The sequence below is a fragment of the Trachinotus anak genome, unplaced genomic scaffold (assembly GCF_046630095.1).
Source record: "Trachinotus anak isolate AG129_WGS33_773 ecotype Australia unplaced genomic scaffold, CSIRO_AGI_Tana_v1 ptg000015l, whole genome shotgun sequence".
In the NCBI taxonomy this organism is placed as follows: Eukaryota; Metazoa; Chordata; class Actinopteri; order Carangiformes; family Carangidae; genus Trachinotus; species Trachinotus anak.
Genome location: NW_027273866.1, coordinates 10,426,749 through 10,444,824, shown reverse-complemented (window position 1 = coordinate 10,444,824; position 18,076 = coordinate 10,426,749). Strand labels below are relative to the sequence as shown.

Below are 18,076 nucleotides of genomic sequence, written 5' to 3'. Positions count from 1 at the left end.
TCTATTTTCTCTGTTGCTTCATTGATATTGATCATTTTGACTTAGTTACAGTTTTAACTTTAACTGATTGGACATTGAAGAAAGCTTTATTTTTTAATTTCTTTTATTTTTTCAATTCATTTTCATTATTTAACTAACAGTATTACATATCTGACTTATTTGATAACCTGTCACTGCTTTGGTCAGTTTTTGGGGCTCCACACAAGAACATGTCTGCTGATGCCTTATTATAATACTGGTATGATGTGGGCAATAATCTCTGCACAGGGAAATAATGTTGCAATTTATTACATAGGTTAATATCAGGCAAGAGATAATACAGTATTGTACTCTTGGTTTATTTAACTCTGGCACCAATTTGCAGAAATCTAAATCAATAAGTCTTAAAATTCAAGACGTATTTGACTTCAAGCACTCTTCATGTTCAGGGACACAGTTTCATAATTGTAATCAACTGGCATCAGCTACTCAATGCAATATCTTACAAGAGTTCATTGAGTTAGTGTTAACAGAAATGGTAATAAGGCAGCTGTGGGTTAATTTCCCCAGGTGTCTGGTGTGAGCAATCACTACTGGAAATTACAGGGATTTTCCTCACTCTGATATCTTGATAATTTGCTTGCCAATGTTTCCCCCTTTCATCATAGAGCAAAATGCTTCTGCAAGAAAATGAAAGAAATGATTAAACTTTTGTCAGGTCAACAAAAATTACTCATACAATAAGGAAAAACAAATTAGAACTCACATACCTCCCATATTTTCAATGCCACTCACTACAGTTTCCAGCACCTGCAAAATGAAGGAGAAAAAAAAAGACATAGTGATGCAAAAGGACAGACAGGGAGGAGGCATTCATTTTGAAAATGAACAATGACGCCCAGTCAACCTCCTCACCTTGACTTGGCCTGATTTAACACACTGGCTGAGCTCATAGAGGGCAGCGTCTGCTTTGCTCATGTAGTTAAGCACCATAAATCGCTCTCGGGTGATGCTCTTGCTCTGCAGGGTTTCCTGAGTCTCCTCACTTAAAGGCGGAGGATATGGCACATCTTTGTTGTACTGAGAAATTTGCCCACACAAGATCACATGGCCGCCGTTGTTCATCTGGAGGTTGAGAAAGAGGTGGAGGTCAATGAAAAACATTTAACACTTCCTGTTGAAGATTAGGAGTAAACGCTTCAAAATAAACAGCCACGAATTTTAATTTCACAAATGTTGGAAACACAACTAGGGAAAGAAAAGCTACCTAACACCTCAGAATTTGCATATTTTCCAGCCCAAACAAATGCAAGAAAAATAACCACTAGATTATGCTTTGCAAACAGATAAAATTTAAGTAGTACCTGCGCTATTACAGTTTCACTGATGGCACCCCCTACGTTGTCGAAGTAAACATCTACACCATCAGGGCAGCACTCCTTCAGCCTTGTTGGCACATCCTCTTGGCGATAGTTGACGGCAGCAGAGAAGCCCAGATCTTCCACTAAAGCTCTGCATTTCTCATCAGATCCACAGATCCCGACAACCCTCACACAACCGTCCAGCCTACCAATCTGGACAAGAGGAAATCAGGTTATACTGCTGCTGTATGTATACTGCATAAAACAATCAAGCCTCACTGGACCCAAATCTGGAGTTTGCTGTATTTACCTGTCCAGCTATGGAGCCGCAGGCCCCAGCCGCACCGCTCACCACCATGGTCTGATTGGCCCCTTTGGTCACATGACCCTTCTCCCTTACACCCAGCAGGGCAGTGAGGCCTGTTATGCCAACTGCGCCCAGAAAGTAGGACAAGTGCCCGTCAACCAACTGTGGATCAAGCTGCAAAAGAAAAAAGGTAGGAGTCACCTGATATAACACAGCTTACCTGTCACATGCAAGGTGCTATCAGTTAGTGCATGATTTTTTTTTTTTTTTTTTTTTTTTTTACACAAATCACAAAGTCATTCTCCTCTCTGCAAGAGGAAATGATGGCCCAGTCTACCTGTCACTGGGGATAATATGCCACTGCTGTAGGACAGCGATATGCCACACCTTCTGCAAGCCACTTCCTTTCATAACAGCACGGGTCTGCCAAGGCCAGTTGAATGAAGTGACCACATCTCCCTCAGCGCAAGTGCTGCAGCGGCTGGACTCAACCCTGCCAACACCTCCACCGTCCACACACTCAGACAGCTGCCATGGAGTCAGGTAATCAGCACCAGTGTCTTCATTCATTCTGCATCGCTGTGAGGCAAAGACAAAGATAAAAGTCAGGGAGATGGGGAAGCTTTGCCTGTGGTTTCATGACCAGACTGTTTGATATAAGTTTGGTTATCCAATTGCAGTGATAAGAAGAAACTACAGTCACTGGACAAATACTATAAATGCATATTATGAACTTAAATCTATTGTTTGGTAAGCTTTATTTATACTAGACAGTCTGGAATCATAATAAGGTGCAATAAGTCATCTATTTTGTCCTTCCTCACTGTATCAATACCATGTAGGGGTCGACTGAAAGGTAAAGCGTCCGAACAAGCGCTTCCCCATCTTTCAGGTCAGATGTTAAAGTCGTCTCCTCCAGACGGAAATTTTCAGGAACTGGCGCCCCGTTTTTGCCTGGATGTAAAAAAAAAAAAGTAATTGAGTACTAAACTATTGCAACACAGATAAGACAGTGAGTCATCGTCTGTTATGGGAAAAAATAATAATATAAGACGTTTCCAACCTGGTCGTGAGTTGAGAACGACTCTCTGCACCTGCATTCTCCTAGAGTACCCTTGAAATCAAAGAGTTGCCTGTTTTTTAACCAGAGTAGACCTGTCAAAAGAAACAAAAACGTCATTCTTTCAGACGAAAAGTGTTAATAAGTGCAGCTATAAGTGTTAGGCCATAACTAGTGACACGCTAAAGTACCCAACTACTTACAAACCCTGCACCACACGGTGTGTTTACATCAGCGACCCGGTCTTCTTTGACTGGAAGCGAACATAGACTCCATTGACTGAATGGCTTGTTCTGTGCAAAACAAGAGACTTCCCTATCAGCAACTTCCGCCTTCGCTTAAATCCGTTTGGCAGTTGGACCGATCTATTTTTAAGCTGGGAATCAATTACCATCTCGTATTCGATAACGTCTTTATTGTTGAAATAAATCTAACGAAACACTCGGCTGGTGGGCGCCCCGTGTGACACCCCGCGTCTCTAGATGTGAATATGAGGGAGTTAAACGAAAGTGCGACATTATTTCCCCGACGCTCCGGTGCAGCGTGTGTTTACTATCTTGGCGGCCATGTGGTCTTTTCCCTGGATGCAGTGGAGCCGTTAAGGCAGCTACAGTGCAACAGAAACGGTACGCACCCTCAGCAGCAGATTTTATTCTTCCAGTTCACCAGCACTGCAGCGATTGATCGTAGACAGCATTGAATTTAACCACATTTGCCAAAACAGTCGACGTTTTCAACACAACCCGGCCGTTTCTCGTCAAAGGTTATTGACGCGGGATGCAGTGTTGCTTGTTGCTAGCTTGAAAACAGTTTGAAAGTGGTGCTGGGAAGTTACGCCTTGTGGAGGAATCCGAAAATATATATTAAAAAAAAAAAAAGTTTCTAGGGCTTCATCAGTAGTAGCTTATACCGTCAACTTTGGCTGCAGCAGGGCACCGTGGAAAACAGGGAAATGAAGGCTTGTGTGCCATGGAGGGACAGAGTGACATGTAAGTACTGCAAGGCTAATCATCTGTGCATGCCAACTCATGCTAGGTGTTTTGTTAATGGGGGGTATTTATGGTTTAGTGCACTGTAACTAGCCACAGCAATGTGTTGCAAGTATCTGTGGTGAATGTAGCTAGCTTCACCTGGACTGACCCCACCCCTTCCTCCCTCCCCACACACACACGAAATGTCAAAATCCCCAAAAGTCCCTGGGGGAGAGACACCCAGTTAGTACATCACCCGTGGTGGAAGGTGATTTGCACATGTACTCAAGCATTGCAGTTTACTTGAGTATATTAATTAAACTTGCACTACACTACATGATAGAGGGACATGTTGTAGTTTTTACTTGACTACATTTATTTGACAGCAGCAGTCGCTTTGCAGATGAGGATGTTAAAAAGCCATAATGCGCCTATAACACACCAGGGATTGATTATGCAGTAAAACAGTATATAATATGGATGAAATTAGCTGTGCAATATTGATTTACTCAAGGAAAGGATCTGAATGCTTCTTACACCACTGTATATCACCTGTAGCTAAAAGTTTATAAGGCAGATATGAATAACTATATAGCAGATACACCATATATATGCATAACATGTGCTGTATAATACTGGTCAAATGTAATTTTATTGCAAAAATTTGTAGGAAGATACCGTATAAATGCATTTCAGTAAGAGTGGCGTGAATAGAGGGCATTGGTGTCGAGGGCTGCAACTATCAATTATTTTCATTATCGGATAATCTCTCAATGTATTTCTCAATTAAAGGTTTAGATGATAAGATGTCAGAAAATAGAGAGAAAAACTCCTGTCACAACTTCCTGGAGCCTTAAGTGGTGCATTCAAATTGTTTCTTTTGTCTGACAAGCAGTCGGAAACCCCCCAAAATATTCAATACTGAAAGATTTTAAAGAGAGAACCGTAGTAAATCCTCACATTTGGGAAGCTGACACAATAAATAAAATGTTTTGCACTTTGCTTGGAAAATTTACATAAGTGATTAATTAATTATCTAATTAACTGCCTGTGAATTTTCTGTCAATCAACCAATCGATAAATAGGCTAATTGTTGTAGCACCTCTGGTGTCTTCTTCAAAAACCCAGCAAAAAGTCACCCAGCGCACACACTCATACCACAATTCCCAGTGCAGTGACGGTGTCATCAGAGGCAGCCATGTCAGTCCGACTCCACTTCTTGTCGACTGCATCTGTGAATGTTTTCAGGCTTTGCACGTTATTTTAAGGGCCGTAGGGAGGAGGGAGAGACGACAGCCCTGCACAGTCGGACTGGCACATGCTTGGTCATGTCCAATGACAGGATACTGTGTCATCATTCACTAATAGTTAAGCAGTTTGACTTCCTATTATCACAGTCGACATTTTGAACTGTCGTAGTCAGAAAGGCGCCCGTATCACTAATAACGTGTCAATGGGCCACCATGCACAATACAAGGACCCTGAAGGTGAAGCAGCTAAATGGGATTCAGCCATTATTAATTTTGTAATTCACACCTGTGGCACATCAAAATGTCCTCTGTGAAAAATGCCTGCCCTACTACATTTTACAGTAACTGCTGATTAACTTTGGACCGAAACTGACAAATTGTTTCAGCTCTAGAATAAATGATCAATATAGAGTCATTTTCAGTCAGTTGACTCATCATATACTAATCATATAATGGTGTCAGGGTTGCTTTATTCAGACGGTTGGTTGCCTCATGATGATCAAGGTCACTTTTTTATCTTGGCTATCGCTTTATTTGTTTGACGTTACATCATTGAGTAGGACACAGATCATCTTGCAACATCTGGGCCTGGTTAACAATATTCTGTTTCTTTGTAATTGTTTAAACCGTTTTCCCGGCGAACATGGCAGACACTCTGTGCTTCAGTGTAAGGATTTGCTTCTTTCTCAGTTTTCTATCAATTTAAGCTGAGCATCTTTGAGATTCAAGATCATCACCGAACAAAATGAGGCATTTGGAGAGGGCACTGTAGGCTCTTAATAAATTGTGGCAGGCAATTTTGCACTATTTTCTGAATTTCAGTGATACCTAGAGAAAACAATTAGCAGATTAATTAATATTGGAGCAAAAATGTATTCTATGTGCTAGTCGTTTATTAAGTAAAAATACCAAACTGAGGGTGAGGGTCTTCTCTTTTCTCTGTCCTTTGTCTCAATATGAGCAATACTTTTATGGATAGTGGCTGCTGGTAAGACTGCAAAAGTAAACATTTTAAATCAAACCAGGATCTGAATGAATATATAGTGGAATATGAATTCATGCTGAAAATATATCATTACCAGCAGCCCTAATACAAATTTAAAAAAAAAAAAAAAAAAAAAGTGTTTTTCCTTCCCACACCCTAGGTAGCCTTTCTACAGCTTCTGTGAATAAGACTCTATCTGATGTGACTTGTGCACACACACACACCATATGTGCAATTCAAGACAGATTTCCTCATTAATGAGAGGGAAAAAGGACGTGTGCTTATGAAAGGAAAGTGAATGTAAAACAGAGAGTGTGGGACCGGTTGCGCCCTTCCCCTCCAGCACCGCGGTCCTCCCATGTGTGTTGGAATTTCCCGCATGGACTGAGAGGGATCTTGCTCCGTAAATTACAGCGCCGTCCATGTCAGAGGAAGACCTTTTATGGGCATGGAAGTGGGTGTGGCCAGCGAGCTTGGAGCGGTGGAGGTGGAGGGGGGGGATCACAAGACAAGCAGAGACACGGAGAGAGTAGCTGTACAGCAAAAAAAAAAGGCCGCATTGCCAGTGTGAGTTTTTTTTTTTTTTTTTTTGGTGTGTGTGTGTGTGTTTGCAATCCTAGTGCAATAATGTGCAACAGACAGCGGCGGCTTTGCGACCGCGTCGGTGCAGATTAGCGCTCCGTTTCCAACAGGGAAGGGTTGTGTTTACGCACCGACGTCGACCCCCTTTTCCTCTTGACTTTGTAGCGGGGAGGTGTGTTGGTCGTGGAGGAGGAGGAGGAGGAGGAGGAGGAAGGGGGGGGGGGGGGTGAGGAAAAAAAAAAAGTACCAGTGTGTGAGGTCAGCAGCATAGCATGAGTCAACCTTGGGGATGTATGCAGTCATCGTCGCGGGTCGGTACTGTGCGGGCCTGCTGCCGCTGCTGGCCGCACAGAGCTGCGAGTGTGCGATCCTGCGGGCTGAGCTGCCCTCAGTAGCAGCTTTCATGGCAAACACAGTAAGTATCGGGACAGACAGGGCTGGGGAGCAGCCGTGTCGATGACTGTGTGGCGTTGTTGTTGTTGACAGTGCATGTTATTGTGGCCACAGCTTACTGACAAAGTTTTGTTTACCCCGCCGATCGGAGTGTCACTGCACTGAGGGCGCAACAAGACGGAGACATGTGACGTATTAACCTTGTTGACAAGTCGGATCGATCCGCGGTGTCTGTGTATCAGCCATGCCGCCGCACTTTTGTCACACAAGTCCGCGTTGCTGGCTCGGTTTGTTGCAGTGGGACACGGCATTAGTGACTGCATAATCCGTTTTCTGCAACAAAGGCTTTCTCGTAAATAGCGCTGAGCTGGCTGGCCACAGAAAGTGATGTGGAGGGAGGGGGGGGGGCTGTCCAGGAAGAGTCCTGTCGTGGAAGGACTCAGCATGTTTTTCTTCTGTCTTCTTTATTTGTTGTCTGTGCACGGTGCAGGCCGCATGTGTCGGCCGATGTGCGAGCCGTGCCACACGGTCTGATTTAAATTGGGAACCGGCGATGGATTAGGCCGGCTAATGATGCTTGACATTTATTTTAAGCCAATTTAACGTGTTAGTGTGTTTATTGGGCTAAACCCCGGTCTTGTGTAAGGTTGCACTTGTGATGCGTCACGATAATCCCTCACCTCAGACTGTTGGATGCACACAGCATGGTCGCCTTGTGATCAGCAGTTATGGATCACTCTGCAAGAAAAAAAAAAAAAGTGGCTTGCTTCTGTGCACATTTTTCACAGGGAATGTTGCATATGCTGTGACAGCGGGGCTATAGGCATGTGTAAGATCACATGGCATTGCTGATGCACACGGTTTGTTTGCAACATTGCATGGCCATTCAGTTTCCCCAGTCAGTGAAGCCTCCGAGCCGGTGCAGGATCTGAACAGCTGCAGCTGTCTATTTTAAGGAGCTTGTGTTTTACTAGGCCACCAGAGTAAAGGGGGACAACTGTCAGTCACTAGGTTGTCAGAGATGGCTTTTGCCAAGCCCATGCTGTAGAGATTCTAGGGTTCGTTTATGTAATCATCTTGACAGATTGTTTTGTGTAGCAAGAGTCCTGCAGCAGGCCAGTGCTTGATTATTAGGAGTCTCGCAGCAATGAAATAAAATTGTAATGGTTTTCTGTCTAGGTTGTTGACTGCTGCTCAAGAGAGACAAGTTTGAAATATACAGATGGAGCAAGGATTGAAATTTTAACAGAAACACTGGCGATCTGTGTGCATCTTGAAATTTGGCAGGCTGCGCCGTGTCAAAATCTGCTCCAAAACCTGGCCGTAAAATAATCTTTTCACTTATCATAACGGGTTACCATGGAAATTGTCAAGTTCTCCCTACAAGCTATCGAAGCCTTCAAGGCCATAATGACTTTTTCCCTCATATAGATCTTTTCATCATGACTCATGCTTGCTCACTTTCAGTTGCTCTTCCTTTTTTGACTCTGCAGCCACGGTTCAAAGGGCATGAGTTCCCTTTTTTTGCCTGTGATGAGTCACATAGTTGTAAAAAGAGAGGTTTCTATCATGTTCAACCTGCCGTCTGTTCGGGTTGTTTGGCGGGAAAGAGAGCTTCCTTTCTGTCATGGGTCAGTTGAGCTGTGAGGGGTTTTGATAAAAGGTGCTTAAGTTGCAATTGAGCCTCAATGATAAACATTTTTTCAGTGTGTGTTTTTGGTTCAGGACTCATGTCATGGCTCCTCATTAAACCAGGTGCAGTACCATCCTGTAATGACATTTCCAGGAACTATTGATTTAGATATCTCTGTTAGCTACTTTCCTAAGGGCTGCTGTATGCAGATCCTTCAGTATATGTGTTCGGCTGCATGCAGGAACTTATCCCTGTGTCATGTGAGCTTAGTGAATAATGACACAGTATAGACCTACCCCTCCCCTCTATTCTCACACCCGATACCTTTCAGTGTAGCCCTATTGTTGAAAAAGCAAACAACAGGTTTTTACATGGCTGAGGCAGGGATGATAATGAGATCCCCCTGTGGGGACCCCTTTAGTCTGATGGCTCAATGCTTGACCTCTCTCTCATTTTCTCTATACAGGGTGTTGCCCATGAATGAGAAAAACACACAGACTTCTTCAGATCTACTCTCCCCAGGCCAGCGACCTCTGAATGGGTCAGGAGGAACGTCAGAGGGGAAGAGAAGATTATCTTGGTTGACCTGACTCAATGTAAACGTACTGCTTTATTTTACTGTGGGTTCCCTTTGATTTTTGGATTATTATATTAAAGTGACACCTGGTGGAGCATTAGTAGTTAGATTGGTTGAAAATATTCACCTGGCTCGGCTTATTCATGCCCGTCATGAGCGTACCAGCCCAGCAGAAGCCCAGCGCCAAAAGAACAGGCAAACGCATCACATTTTTCAACGATCAAAGCGTAGCAATGAAGGAGACTTCTCAGCACCCTGAAGGGCCCTATTATGTCCCAGGTGGCACTGCCTCAGATCCTGGACAGAGTGAGGCTGCAAGTACCGTGACCTCCAATCCAGAAGGCCCTCACATGTACCTCAATTCCGTTATCTTCAGCCCAGATAAGGGTGACCAGAGCAGGGGTCATTATCAGCAGACTGTTCCTATGAAGTGGGCCCACCAGGAGCCCAGTCAGCAGCAGCCATCACAGTCCCTGCAGCAGAGAGCTGCCTCCTGGACCACCATGACTAACTGGGGACAAAACTTTACAAATTACATTGGAGGAGTGAACGTAACAGACTCAAGGAGCCAGAACGCATTTGTGAAGTCGATGCACGAGACTTCTGGCTTACAGCCACATCAACAGCCCCCAAACAGAGCTGCAGACAAACAGCCTCTAGGGCCCAACCCTGCAGTGGAAGCCTACAGGGATCCAGTTAAGGCTCGGGGCATGGAGTGGGAGCAGCAGCAGCAGCAGTCCCAGGCCTTTCAGGAAACCTTAAAACCCGGGGCACTCAACACCCAGCAGCACAGCACATCCCACCCAGGAGGAAGCTCAGTTTTGCAGCCCTTCCAGTTGGCCTTCGGTCAGCCCAAACAGCACCTGCCAGCCTACTACCAGACCTTTCAAGGCAACAGGACAACCCTACCTAACCCACCAAACTACTCAACACAGGCTAAACCCCCGCACCAGTTACAGCAGCTGCAGAAGCAAGAGCAAATACAACGCCAGCAACAACATCACATAATCCAGCAGCAAATTCAGCAGCAGCACCATCAACAAATGCAGCAACAACAAATCATTCAGCATCAACAACACGTACAGCAACAGCTACAGCAGCAGCAACAAATACAACACGAGCAGCAGCAACAAAAGATACAGCAACAGCAACAACAACAGCAGCAGCAGCAGCAGCAGCAGCAGCATCAGCTCCATATTCAGCAGCAAATGCAACATCAGCAGTTGCAACAACAAAACCCTCATGTGCTTGACTATTACCCTGGTGCACAAAATGCACACCCTCACCCACATCCACAGCCCGTGGTGGTACACTCCCAGGAGTCCTCTGTTCCAGCTCCCCCAAAGATCCAGGAGCCAGTCATTCAGGACATCACCCCAGAACCCCAGCAGTCATCAGATCCCCTCCAGCCCCCTCTCCAGTCTGAGCCCCTGTCCCAGTCGCAGGCCCAGACGCAGCTCCAATCACAAACACAGCTTCGCAGATCACGACGGCTCTCCAAGGAAGGAGGGGCGCCCTCCGACAACCCTTTCCTCTCTGTCTCTTCCGATCAGGCAGCCCCAGGGCTGCAGAGTTCCCAGAACGGGGCCCGTGACATTCAGGCAGCCCCGACGGGCGTCATCCAGAGCACGCGCAGGAAACGCAGGGTGTCCCAGGAGGTCAACCTGGAGACCCTTGCTCAGAAGGCCTCAGAAATGGAGTCTCTGCCATCGCATGTTGTCAAGGTAAATACTCAGCCATTCTTCTTTCCTTATCTTGCTTTCTTTGTAGGTTTTGCTTTCCCTTGTCTTTTTTTTTGTGTGTGTCTTTTTGTTTTCCTTGCTCTTTTGCTCACTCATCTGTTTCTCAGCTGTTTCCTCTGGAGGAAAAGAACCACAGAAATAACCTTAAATAGAAAAGGACTGAATGTTCTCAAACCTGATCGTTACATAGCAATTTATATCTAAACCCATCACTGCAAGCTGGAAGCCTTAATTGCGAATATCTCGGTGAGAACTAGAAATCTATTTTTCTAGTGTTATCCCAGGTTATAATTGTAGTGGGACTTCAGCTCCCCGAGCAAGAGCGGGAACTGGAACAAACAGCCTACTGCCAAGAAAACTCTGCCAAAACGTGTGTTGTTTGTGATTAACGTGTTGCTGGAAGAGATGCTGAGTGTAATCAACGCCCAATGAAGTGTGGACCGCAGAACTGAGCTGCTCAGCTCTGCCTTGTGGGAAGAAATCTGTGACTAAAGTCTTCCCATTGTGAAGATCTTCACAAATACTTTATAAACAGCTTCATGTGTGACTTTTCAGCTCTCATAAAATGTTTCAAAGGAACCACTTACCCGAACTGCGCCATTTGAAGGCATAAACTTATCTGTGTTTATCTGCTGAATGTCTTGGTTGTGCAACAAGTGATGTTTCCAAACAGCACCGAGTCAGTATGTCTGCAGTTCAGCACGGCTGTGCCCTGGATTTGCCTCATGGGTAGCTGATCATACAGACAGTGTGTTTGGTTACATGCCTGCACACACCTCCCCCCATCCCATCAAAGGAGAGAAACTCCAGCCTGGCCTTGTCTGCCCTCCCCCTCTCTCTCTGTGCAGGGAGGGGTGCAGGGTTGCCCTTCGTGCCGTGCTCAGCAGAATATCTCTCCACCACTCCGGTGTAGGGACTGGAGTTTTCCACCAGTAATAGTGAGCAGAGATGCAGTGTGCAGCGGCAGAGTGCATCCGTTTTCAACTGGCCTCTGATGTGGTGGTTTAGATGGCTTTGAAGTTTGCTTCAGAGTGGATGGTTGCTCTAAAGCACACAGGCTTCTCATGCCCACTCATTACGGTTTCTCAGAGAAAAAAAAATGTGAAGAATGCTTTCGGGGGTGGTTTCTTTGACACGCGTCTAAGGTTCCGTCACTTACGTGCTGCACCTAGCAGTGCATTATCAAACCAAGACATGGGAATATTTGGAGACAGCAGTTCTTTTTCAGTGTTTGTAGGATTACGTCACAGGCTTGTTTAATGTTGTATCGACCTGTTTGTTAACACTCCATTTTGAGGATTGACTGAATTTCTGTTACGTGTTGTGTTTTTTGGTGAGGTGGGTAACAAGGTTGCAGGGATACAAATTTACTGATTGATTTCAATTTGGCAAACATCTAAGTAAATTTTATGGTACTATGGTGTTTCATTTATTTATTTGTTGCGCTATGGGGTCCTAAGCTATAAGTACTTAAGGTGGTGCTCTCTATCAGCTACACCAGTTGATTTTATTAGTTGTGTTTGAAAATGTGTCACCTGAAAGTGGATGAACTTGTGAGCTGCAGTCTCAGGTTAAGATTAATAGACTTATTGTTTCAGCTGTAGTAATGTCAACCAGTTCATTTGCACTGTGCTAGCAATGCATTTGCATATGCTCTCAATGTTTTATATGAAGGAGAAATCCATTCATAAAACAGCATTGTAACACTTTTATTGATCCCATCTTTATCAGGAGCCACACAGGCCGTGGAGTCCCACTGAATCAGAGGCCAAGCGGCCTCGTGACGACAACCTTCTGCCGCTCGTCATCCCCGTGTCTGTTCCGGTCCGGAGGCAGGAGCCCTCCTCCCCTGACAGAGACGAAGCAACCCTGGGCTCCAACTGGCCCCCCAGGCCATCAAACCCCCAGGACCTCGGCCGTGCAGACCACAAACCCTCGGTCATTGTCACCCGGAGACGCTCGCTCAGGAACTCCTTGTCAGAGAGCTCAGAGCAGGTCGGTACACTTTCGTTCTTGGCTGCTTTCTGTTGTCCTTTTTGATTTATTTTTTGCAGTGGTTGGTAAACCTTTTTTTAACTGGTATATTTTCATACATTTATTTACCAAGCTATCAGGGTGGACTAACAGTCTGGTATCCCACTGTCTTCTTCAGGTTTTTTCTGCCTGTCGAAACTCCAGCTATTAAATCCTTGCATTTATGCTACATCGCCCCACCAACATACTCTCCCTTCCCCCCACCATGCTCAATGTCTCCCCTGCCCCCATTTTAGTTGTCCACACTTTCCTCCCTTTCCCTCATTCATTTGGGAAGGGGGGGGGGGGGGGGGGGGGGGGGGGGTGAACTGGTTGCCCTGTCCCAGATCAGGCAGATTATCAGGGTTTAGCACTTCCATACTGTACATTATGTACCATACAGTTGAGGGTCGGGGTGCCTGTTCTCTAGGATTTCTCTGGATAAACGTATAAAAAGGCATCTGTGTTTGCATGCGTAACTGTTGTTGAGTTTTTTGTGTGTGTGTGTTCTTACAGAAAATAAAAAATGACGTATCACAGTGCGCGCGCACACACACACACAAATACACACACATTAAATTCACCCCTTAAAATGATTTTTTCCTCACCAGAATGGCGGAACAGAGGGGGAGAAAGACGACGATGGCAAAAAGTCCAAACGGCGTCCCCGGCCTGAGCCTCTCTTCATCCCGCCACCTAAACCTGGCTTGTTCATCGCTCCGCCTGTCTACTCCACCATCACACCGTACCAGAGCCACCTACGCTCCCCCGTGCGCCTGGCCGACAACCCCCTCACCATGCCCCCCTACACGCCTCCACCGATCCTCAGCCCTGTTCGTGAAGGCTCAGGCCTCTACTTCTCCACTTTCCTGTCTTCTGCCGCAGCCGCTGCAGCCAGCGGCCAGGGCCTGCCACCTCCCGCGACACCCAAGTCGGCCACACGCAGCCTGTTGCGTTCCAGTAAGTAAAAAACATAAAGGACATCTGAACTGTGTAAATTCAAACATGAAGTAATAAACGTCTGGCTGTAATATATGATTCTTAAGAGATTTATGATAGCTGCTGTATGAATATTTGGATTAAACCTGAAACTGAATGACCTTTCTGTATTTAATATTCTTGTTTTTAACCCTGAGGATAGACCTGTACTGTACTGTAAATTAAAGATATAACTTCTGTGATTGTGTAAAAAACCTGTTTGATAATGTCACTGAGTGGATCTTGTGTTGCTGCCCCTTTAGACAGCTGCGACATCACACCACCAGTTCTGTCTGCTATGAGCGAAGCCACTCCTGTCAGCATCGAGCCGTGAGTATTTTCCCTCTCCACATCCCAAAATCATCATCTTCCATTATGGAAAGGGTGGGTTTGGTTTGGTTTGGTTTGGTTTGGTTTGGTTTGGTTTTGGGGGGGGGGGGGGGGGGGGGGGGGTTGTGTGTCATTTTCAGAGAAATTATATGGTAACCGAAGAGCATGCTGGAGTAGTAGTTCTGCAATCAATTATTCAAACCATAACACTGGGCTGAATCATGAAATGTCCTGAAAGAGAGCACAGACTTCTTGAAATTCTAAACCCATTCCAAACCCCTCAAAGCTGCCCTCCCCTCCACCGCTGTTACCACTGGAATCTTTTGCCCTGTCATCCACAGCTAGCATTAGTGGCAGCATTCACCTTCCCATCTAACTATTCAGCCTAATGTCTCCCTTAGTAAAAATGCATCCTGTCATAACAAGTCCATATAACCTCTCAAATGAAAGCTGTTTAAACTAATGGCATTAAATACACCAGAGGCCCGAGCCTGTGCTCTTCAGTGCATGTTATAACATGGCTGGAAACTGATAATGGGCACATATCTGGAGTTCAACAAAACACCATATGAGGCTTTTGTCTGTGTTAAAGTTTAAATCCTGAAGATTTTGCTCCTGGTTGATTTGGGGACACCCATGGTTTAATACTACAACAAACAGTACTCGAGCAGCTGCAGAATTACAACACAAGAGGAACTGGTTTATCTGTTTACAGTGCAACCAAACAGGCTCACATTGTTTTAACCATCTGGAGTGCAGGTTGATTTTAGTTCACTTTTGCTGACTTCCTTACAGACTAACACCTCTTAAACTGACCTTAACCCACATGTTTTTTTTTTTTTCAACACAAAATATATGGACAACAACTCAGACTTCGAAAACAAAAAATAAAAATTTGCATATTACAATACATATAATATATAATAAATATGCAAGAAAATATCAAAAAAAATGTCTTGTGTGCATTTTTTATAACTGACAACAGGAACTAATAAAATATCCTGTTTCCTGTGGCTGCTTCACAATAAAAGCCACCCCCTGTTTTACAAGTTGGGGCACTTTAAATGTGAAGCAGTTGCTGTAGTACACCAACCCTGATAAAGAAAGTAAACAGCAAGACTGATATCATTGAGATAACATTACAGTGGCGTACATTCCTGCATCGTTTCCATGGAATCCAGTGCTGAAATGGCGGACTGTGCCACTAGCAATAAAAGCTGCTACATAGCCACTACAAATAGTGAATGCAAATACATTGAATGGCTATTGCAGAAAAAATACCATCCATAAATAGGATCCAAATCTGAAGGACTTGTAACTTAAAACTCAGATATATGCAAATGCAGGAGATCAACAAAACATGGAAACAACTTAAACCAAATAAGATCTATAGCAGATCACCAACAAGTTACTCCATAACTGTAAACACAGCCATTAGATGTTTTTGGAAATTAGAGCAGTAAAGAGGGGGAGCTTTAAGAAATCACGACCCGGATGTTTAACCCTTAAACCATCAGTCAGCAACTCTTTTCTGTAGTCTCTTGCAGTTGCATTGACAGTGAGGCACAGTTTATGGAGGCGCATTGTGCACGCTGTCGCCTGACTAGTGCCAGCTGCTCAGCAGTTAGTTCATGGACGAGCCAGTGAGGCTTCTCATAAATCATGGTTTCAGCTGGGTCTGGTGTGCTCCCAAACACACAAGAGGCATCACAGTTCAACTTTTAGCAGCCCACCTTCCCTGGGGGAGGTGGCCAGAATACACACACTCACTTAGCTAGAAATACTGCAAGCCTGCTGGAACTGCAGAGGAGGGGGGAGACTTGCTTGAACGAGATTGTCTGTGTGAATGCAGCATGATTTTCACAACTGCATCCCTGTGATATCTGGTTTCAGCCCCTTGAGAAATATTATCTTTGACTTTCCACATTGGTTGGGTTATGGGTCTGTCTTATGCTTGGCCTCGAACTTTACCCCACAGCAGAAAGAGGAACCATTTACTTTCCATTCAGTCAATTGAAGACGTGCATTCTTTTTAAAATACAAATTTTGAAAGGCATTTGCATTTTCCTCATTATGCCGAAAGCACAAGAGAGCTGTGTACCAAGCTTGAATTCAAAACAGTGCAAGAACTGCAGCACTCAGAGCCTGAGTGCCTCAACAATCTCCCTGTGGCTATTTAAAGATCATGGCAGAAAGAAAAGCTAGGAAACCAAAATATGATCTGAGAAATAAAACAAGAGCTTTACTCTCAAAAGAAATTTAATATTGATATGTGCTGTCTGGACTGAAATATTTGAGAGTGAATAAATGCCTCAAAACTGCAGGAGCACTTAATGAATGTTGATCAAATTCAAACCGAATGTTCTCCAGCCCTGTCACTAACACTGATGTCCTGTTCCCAGACGGATAAATATTGGGTCGCGGTACCAGGCAGAGGTGCCAGAGCTGAGGCAGCGGTCAGCCGTCGAGCTGGATCACCATTGCGCGGATCTGGTCTGGGCTCCACTGAATGAGCTGGAGGAAAAACCTGATTTCAACGAGAAAGGTAAGAGAAGTACCTGTTACATTATTTCACAATTGTTACATCACCTGATACCAAGGGCATACATTTCTCAGGCAGGTTGTTCGGTGCGGGAACAGGATGTTTTTTTGTGCAGGATTTGTAAGCTGAAAGCACCAAACTATTATTTCCTGTGAAGATGACTCTCTGTTCCCCAGAATTTTGATTCATATTTTATAAGTGTTTTTATATATATATAAATTCTGGGGAACAGAGAGTCATCTTATACATATATATATATATATATATATATATATATATATATATATATATATATATAAAAATCACCAGTTTTAATCTCAGTTTTTATTCAGTCTGAAACTAAAGTTTGTCATTTCCTTGTTTTTAAAATACAGAAGTAACAGCCTGTTGTTATCGCTTAAGAGATAATGTATTTAACAATTCATGGTAAAAGTTTTGCAATGTGGGGCTGTTTCTGTGCAAGCAGTTTCAACTCTGCAAATACCACTGTATATGAGACAGTATAATATGGAAAATGATACAATAGAAAATGGGAAGTTTTGTTTTAGACTCAGACTAATGCTGATCCTCCATAATAATAAAAAAAGACACACAAATCTGCACAATTTATACAGTTTAATTTCTTAAAATTATGTTTGTTCATTATTTCCCATATAAACCTATAAAATATTGTCACCACTGTGTGGAAAATAAAAATAATGTGCGATTTTTTTAATTTTTATTTTATTAAATCATAAACGATCTCTGTCTCTTTCAGTGGAAAACCTCATGCACCTGGCTTGCTCCAGTGTTTTTTGTGGAGGAGGCACCAACCAGGAGTTAGCTCACCATTGTCTCTACGAGTGCAAAGGGGACATAATGGTGAGTGTGATGGAACAATCCGTATTGATCGGCCGGGCAGGGATTTACACTATTAAAAAGAAAAATGAACTGGAGCTGTGCTCTACACTAAACAGACTCTGTGGTTGGATGTATTCATGTTTCCTCCTGACCCACACAAGGGGCAGCAACCTAAAATTATATATATTATTAAATAATAGATTAAAATATCTAATGTCCAAGAGAATAAAATGACAATGCTTTATAGTAGTTTTTAAACTGCTGGGGTTGTTTTTCTTATTTTGAAGTGGTAAATTTCTCAGAAATTGAATATTTAATCATTCTTTCAGCAGTGAAGGAAAGAATATACAAGTTGTCATGCACAGTCCATGCATGATTACATTTTCCATTTACCTCAAAGCCTTGATGGAATATTTTTCTATGCTCTGAAACTGGACAGACACCCGTTACTGCAAAGCAGTCATGGTATTCTTGGCTTTCTGCACAAACCTTAAGTGTCATGCACAGGAGGAAACTGGTTTCCACAGCTCTGT

General features: G+C 43.9%; 2 protein-coding genes across 7 annotated transcripts in view; one reads left to right on the top strand and one right to left on the bottom strand.

The window, feature by feature from the left end:
* Positions 1 to 115: 115 nt before the first annotated feature.
* ptgr2 (prostaglandin reductase 2) lies at positions 116 to 4,922 on the bottom strand. 3 transcript variants are annotated; one of them, XM_071498694.1, is made up of 9 exons: positions 4,837 to 4,922; positions 2,711 to 2,802; positions 2,483 to 2,601; positions 2,035 to 2,226; positions 1,651 to 1,821; positions 1,344 to 1,553; positions 895 to 1,104; positions 750 to 789; positions 116 to 659 (listed from the first exon to the last, which is right to left on the bottom strand). In XM_071498694.1, exons 2-9 carry the CDS (start codon positions 2,745 to 2,747, stop codon positions 595 to 597), a joined length of 1,044 nt encoding a protein of 347 aa, XP_071354795.1. In that variant the 5' UTR covers positions 2,748 to 2,802; positions 4,837 to 4,922; the 3' UTR covers positions 116 to 594. The 3 variants fall into 3 exon arrangements, with proteins under 3 accessions (XP_071354795.1, XP_071354797.1, XP_071354796.1); XM_071498696.1 differs by having other exon boundaries at positions 750 to 792; positions 1,015 to 1,104; XM_071498695.1 differs by lacking the exon at positions 4,837 to 4,922 and adding an exon at positions 2,927 to 3,111.
* Positions 3,308 to 18,076, top strand: part of mideasb (mitotic deacetylase associated SANT domain protein b) — a 28,121-nt gene continuing 13,352 nt past the window's right edge. The window contains exons 1-7 of one of the 4 annotated variants that reach the window (XM_071498689.1): positions 3,308 to 3,696; positions 8,988 to 10,822; positions 12,572 to 12,835; positions 13,465 to 13,813; positions 14,095 to 14,161; positions 16,564 to 16,706; positions 17,461 to 17,564. In XM_071498689.1, coding sequence (XP_071354790.1) covers positions 9,242 to 10,822; positions 12,572 to 12,835; positions 13,465 to 13,813; positions 14,095 to 14,161; positions 16,564 to 16,706; positions 17,461 to 17,564 — 2,508 coding nt within the window. In that variant the 5' untranslated portion in view covers positions 3,308 to 3,696; positions 8,988 to 9,241. Of the gene's footprint in view, positions 3,697 to 5,083; positions 6,481 to 6,715; positions 6,911 to 8,987; positions 10,823 to 12,571; positions 12,836 to 13,464; positions 13,814 to 14,094; positions 14,162 to 16,563; positions 16,707 to 17,460; positions 17,565 to 18,076 lie in introns of those variants that run through there. The other 3 variants (XM_071498690.1, XM_071498691.1, XM_071498688.1) reach the window with 3 other exon arrangements.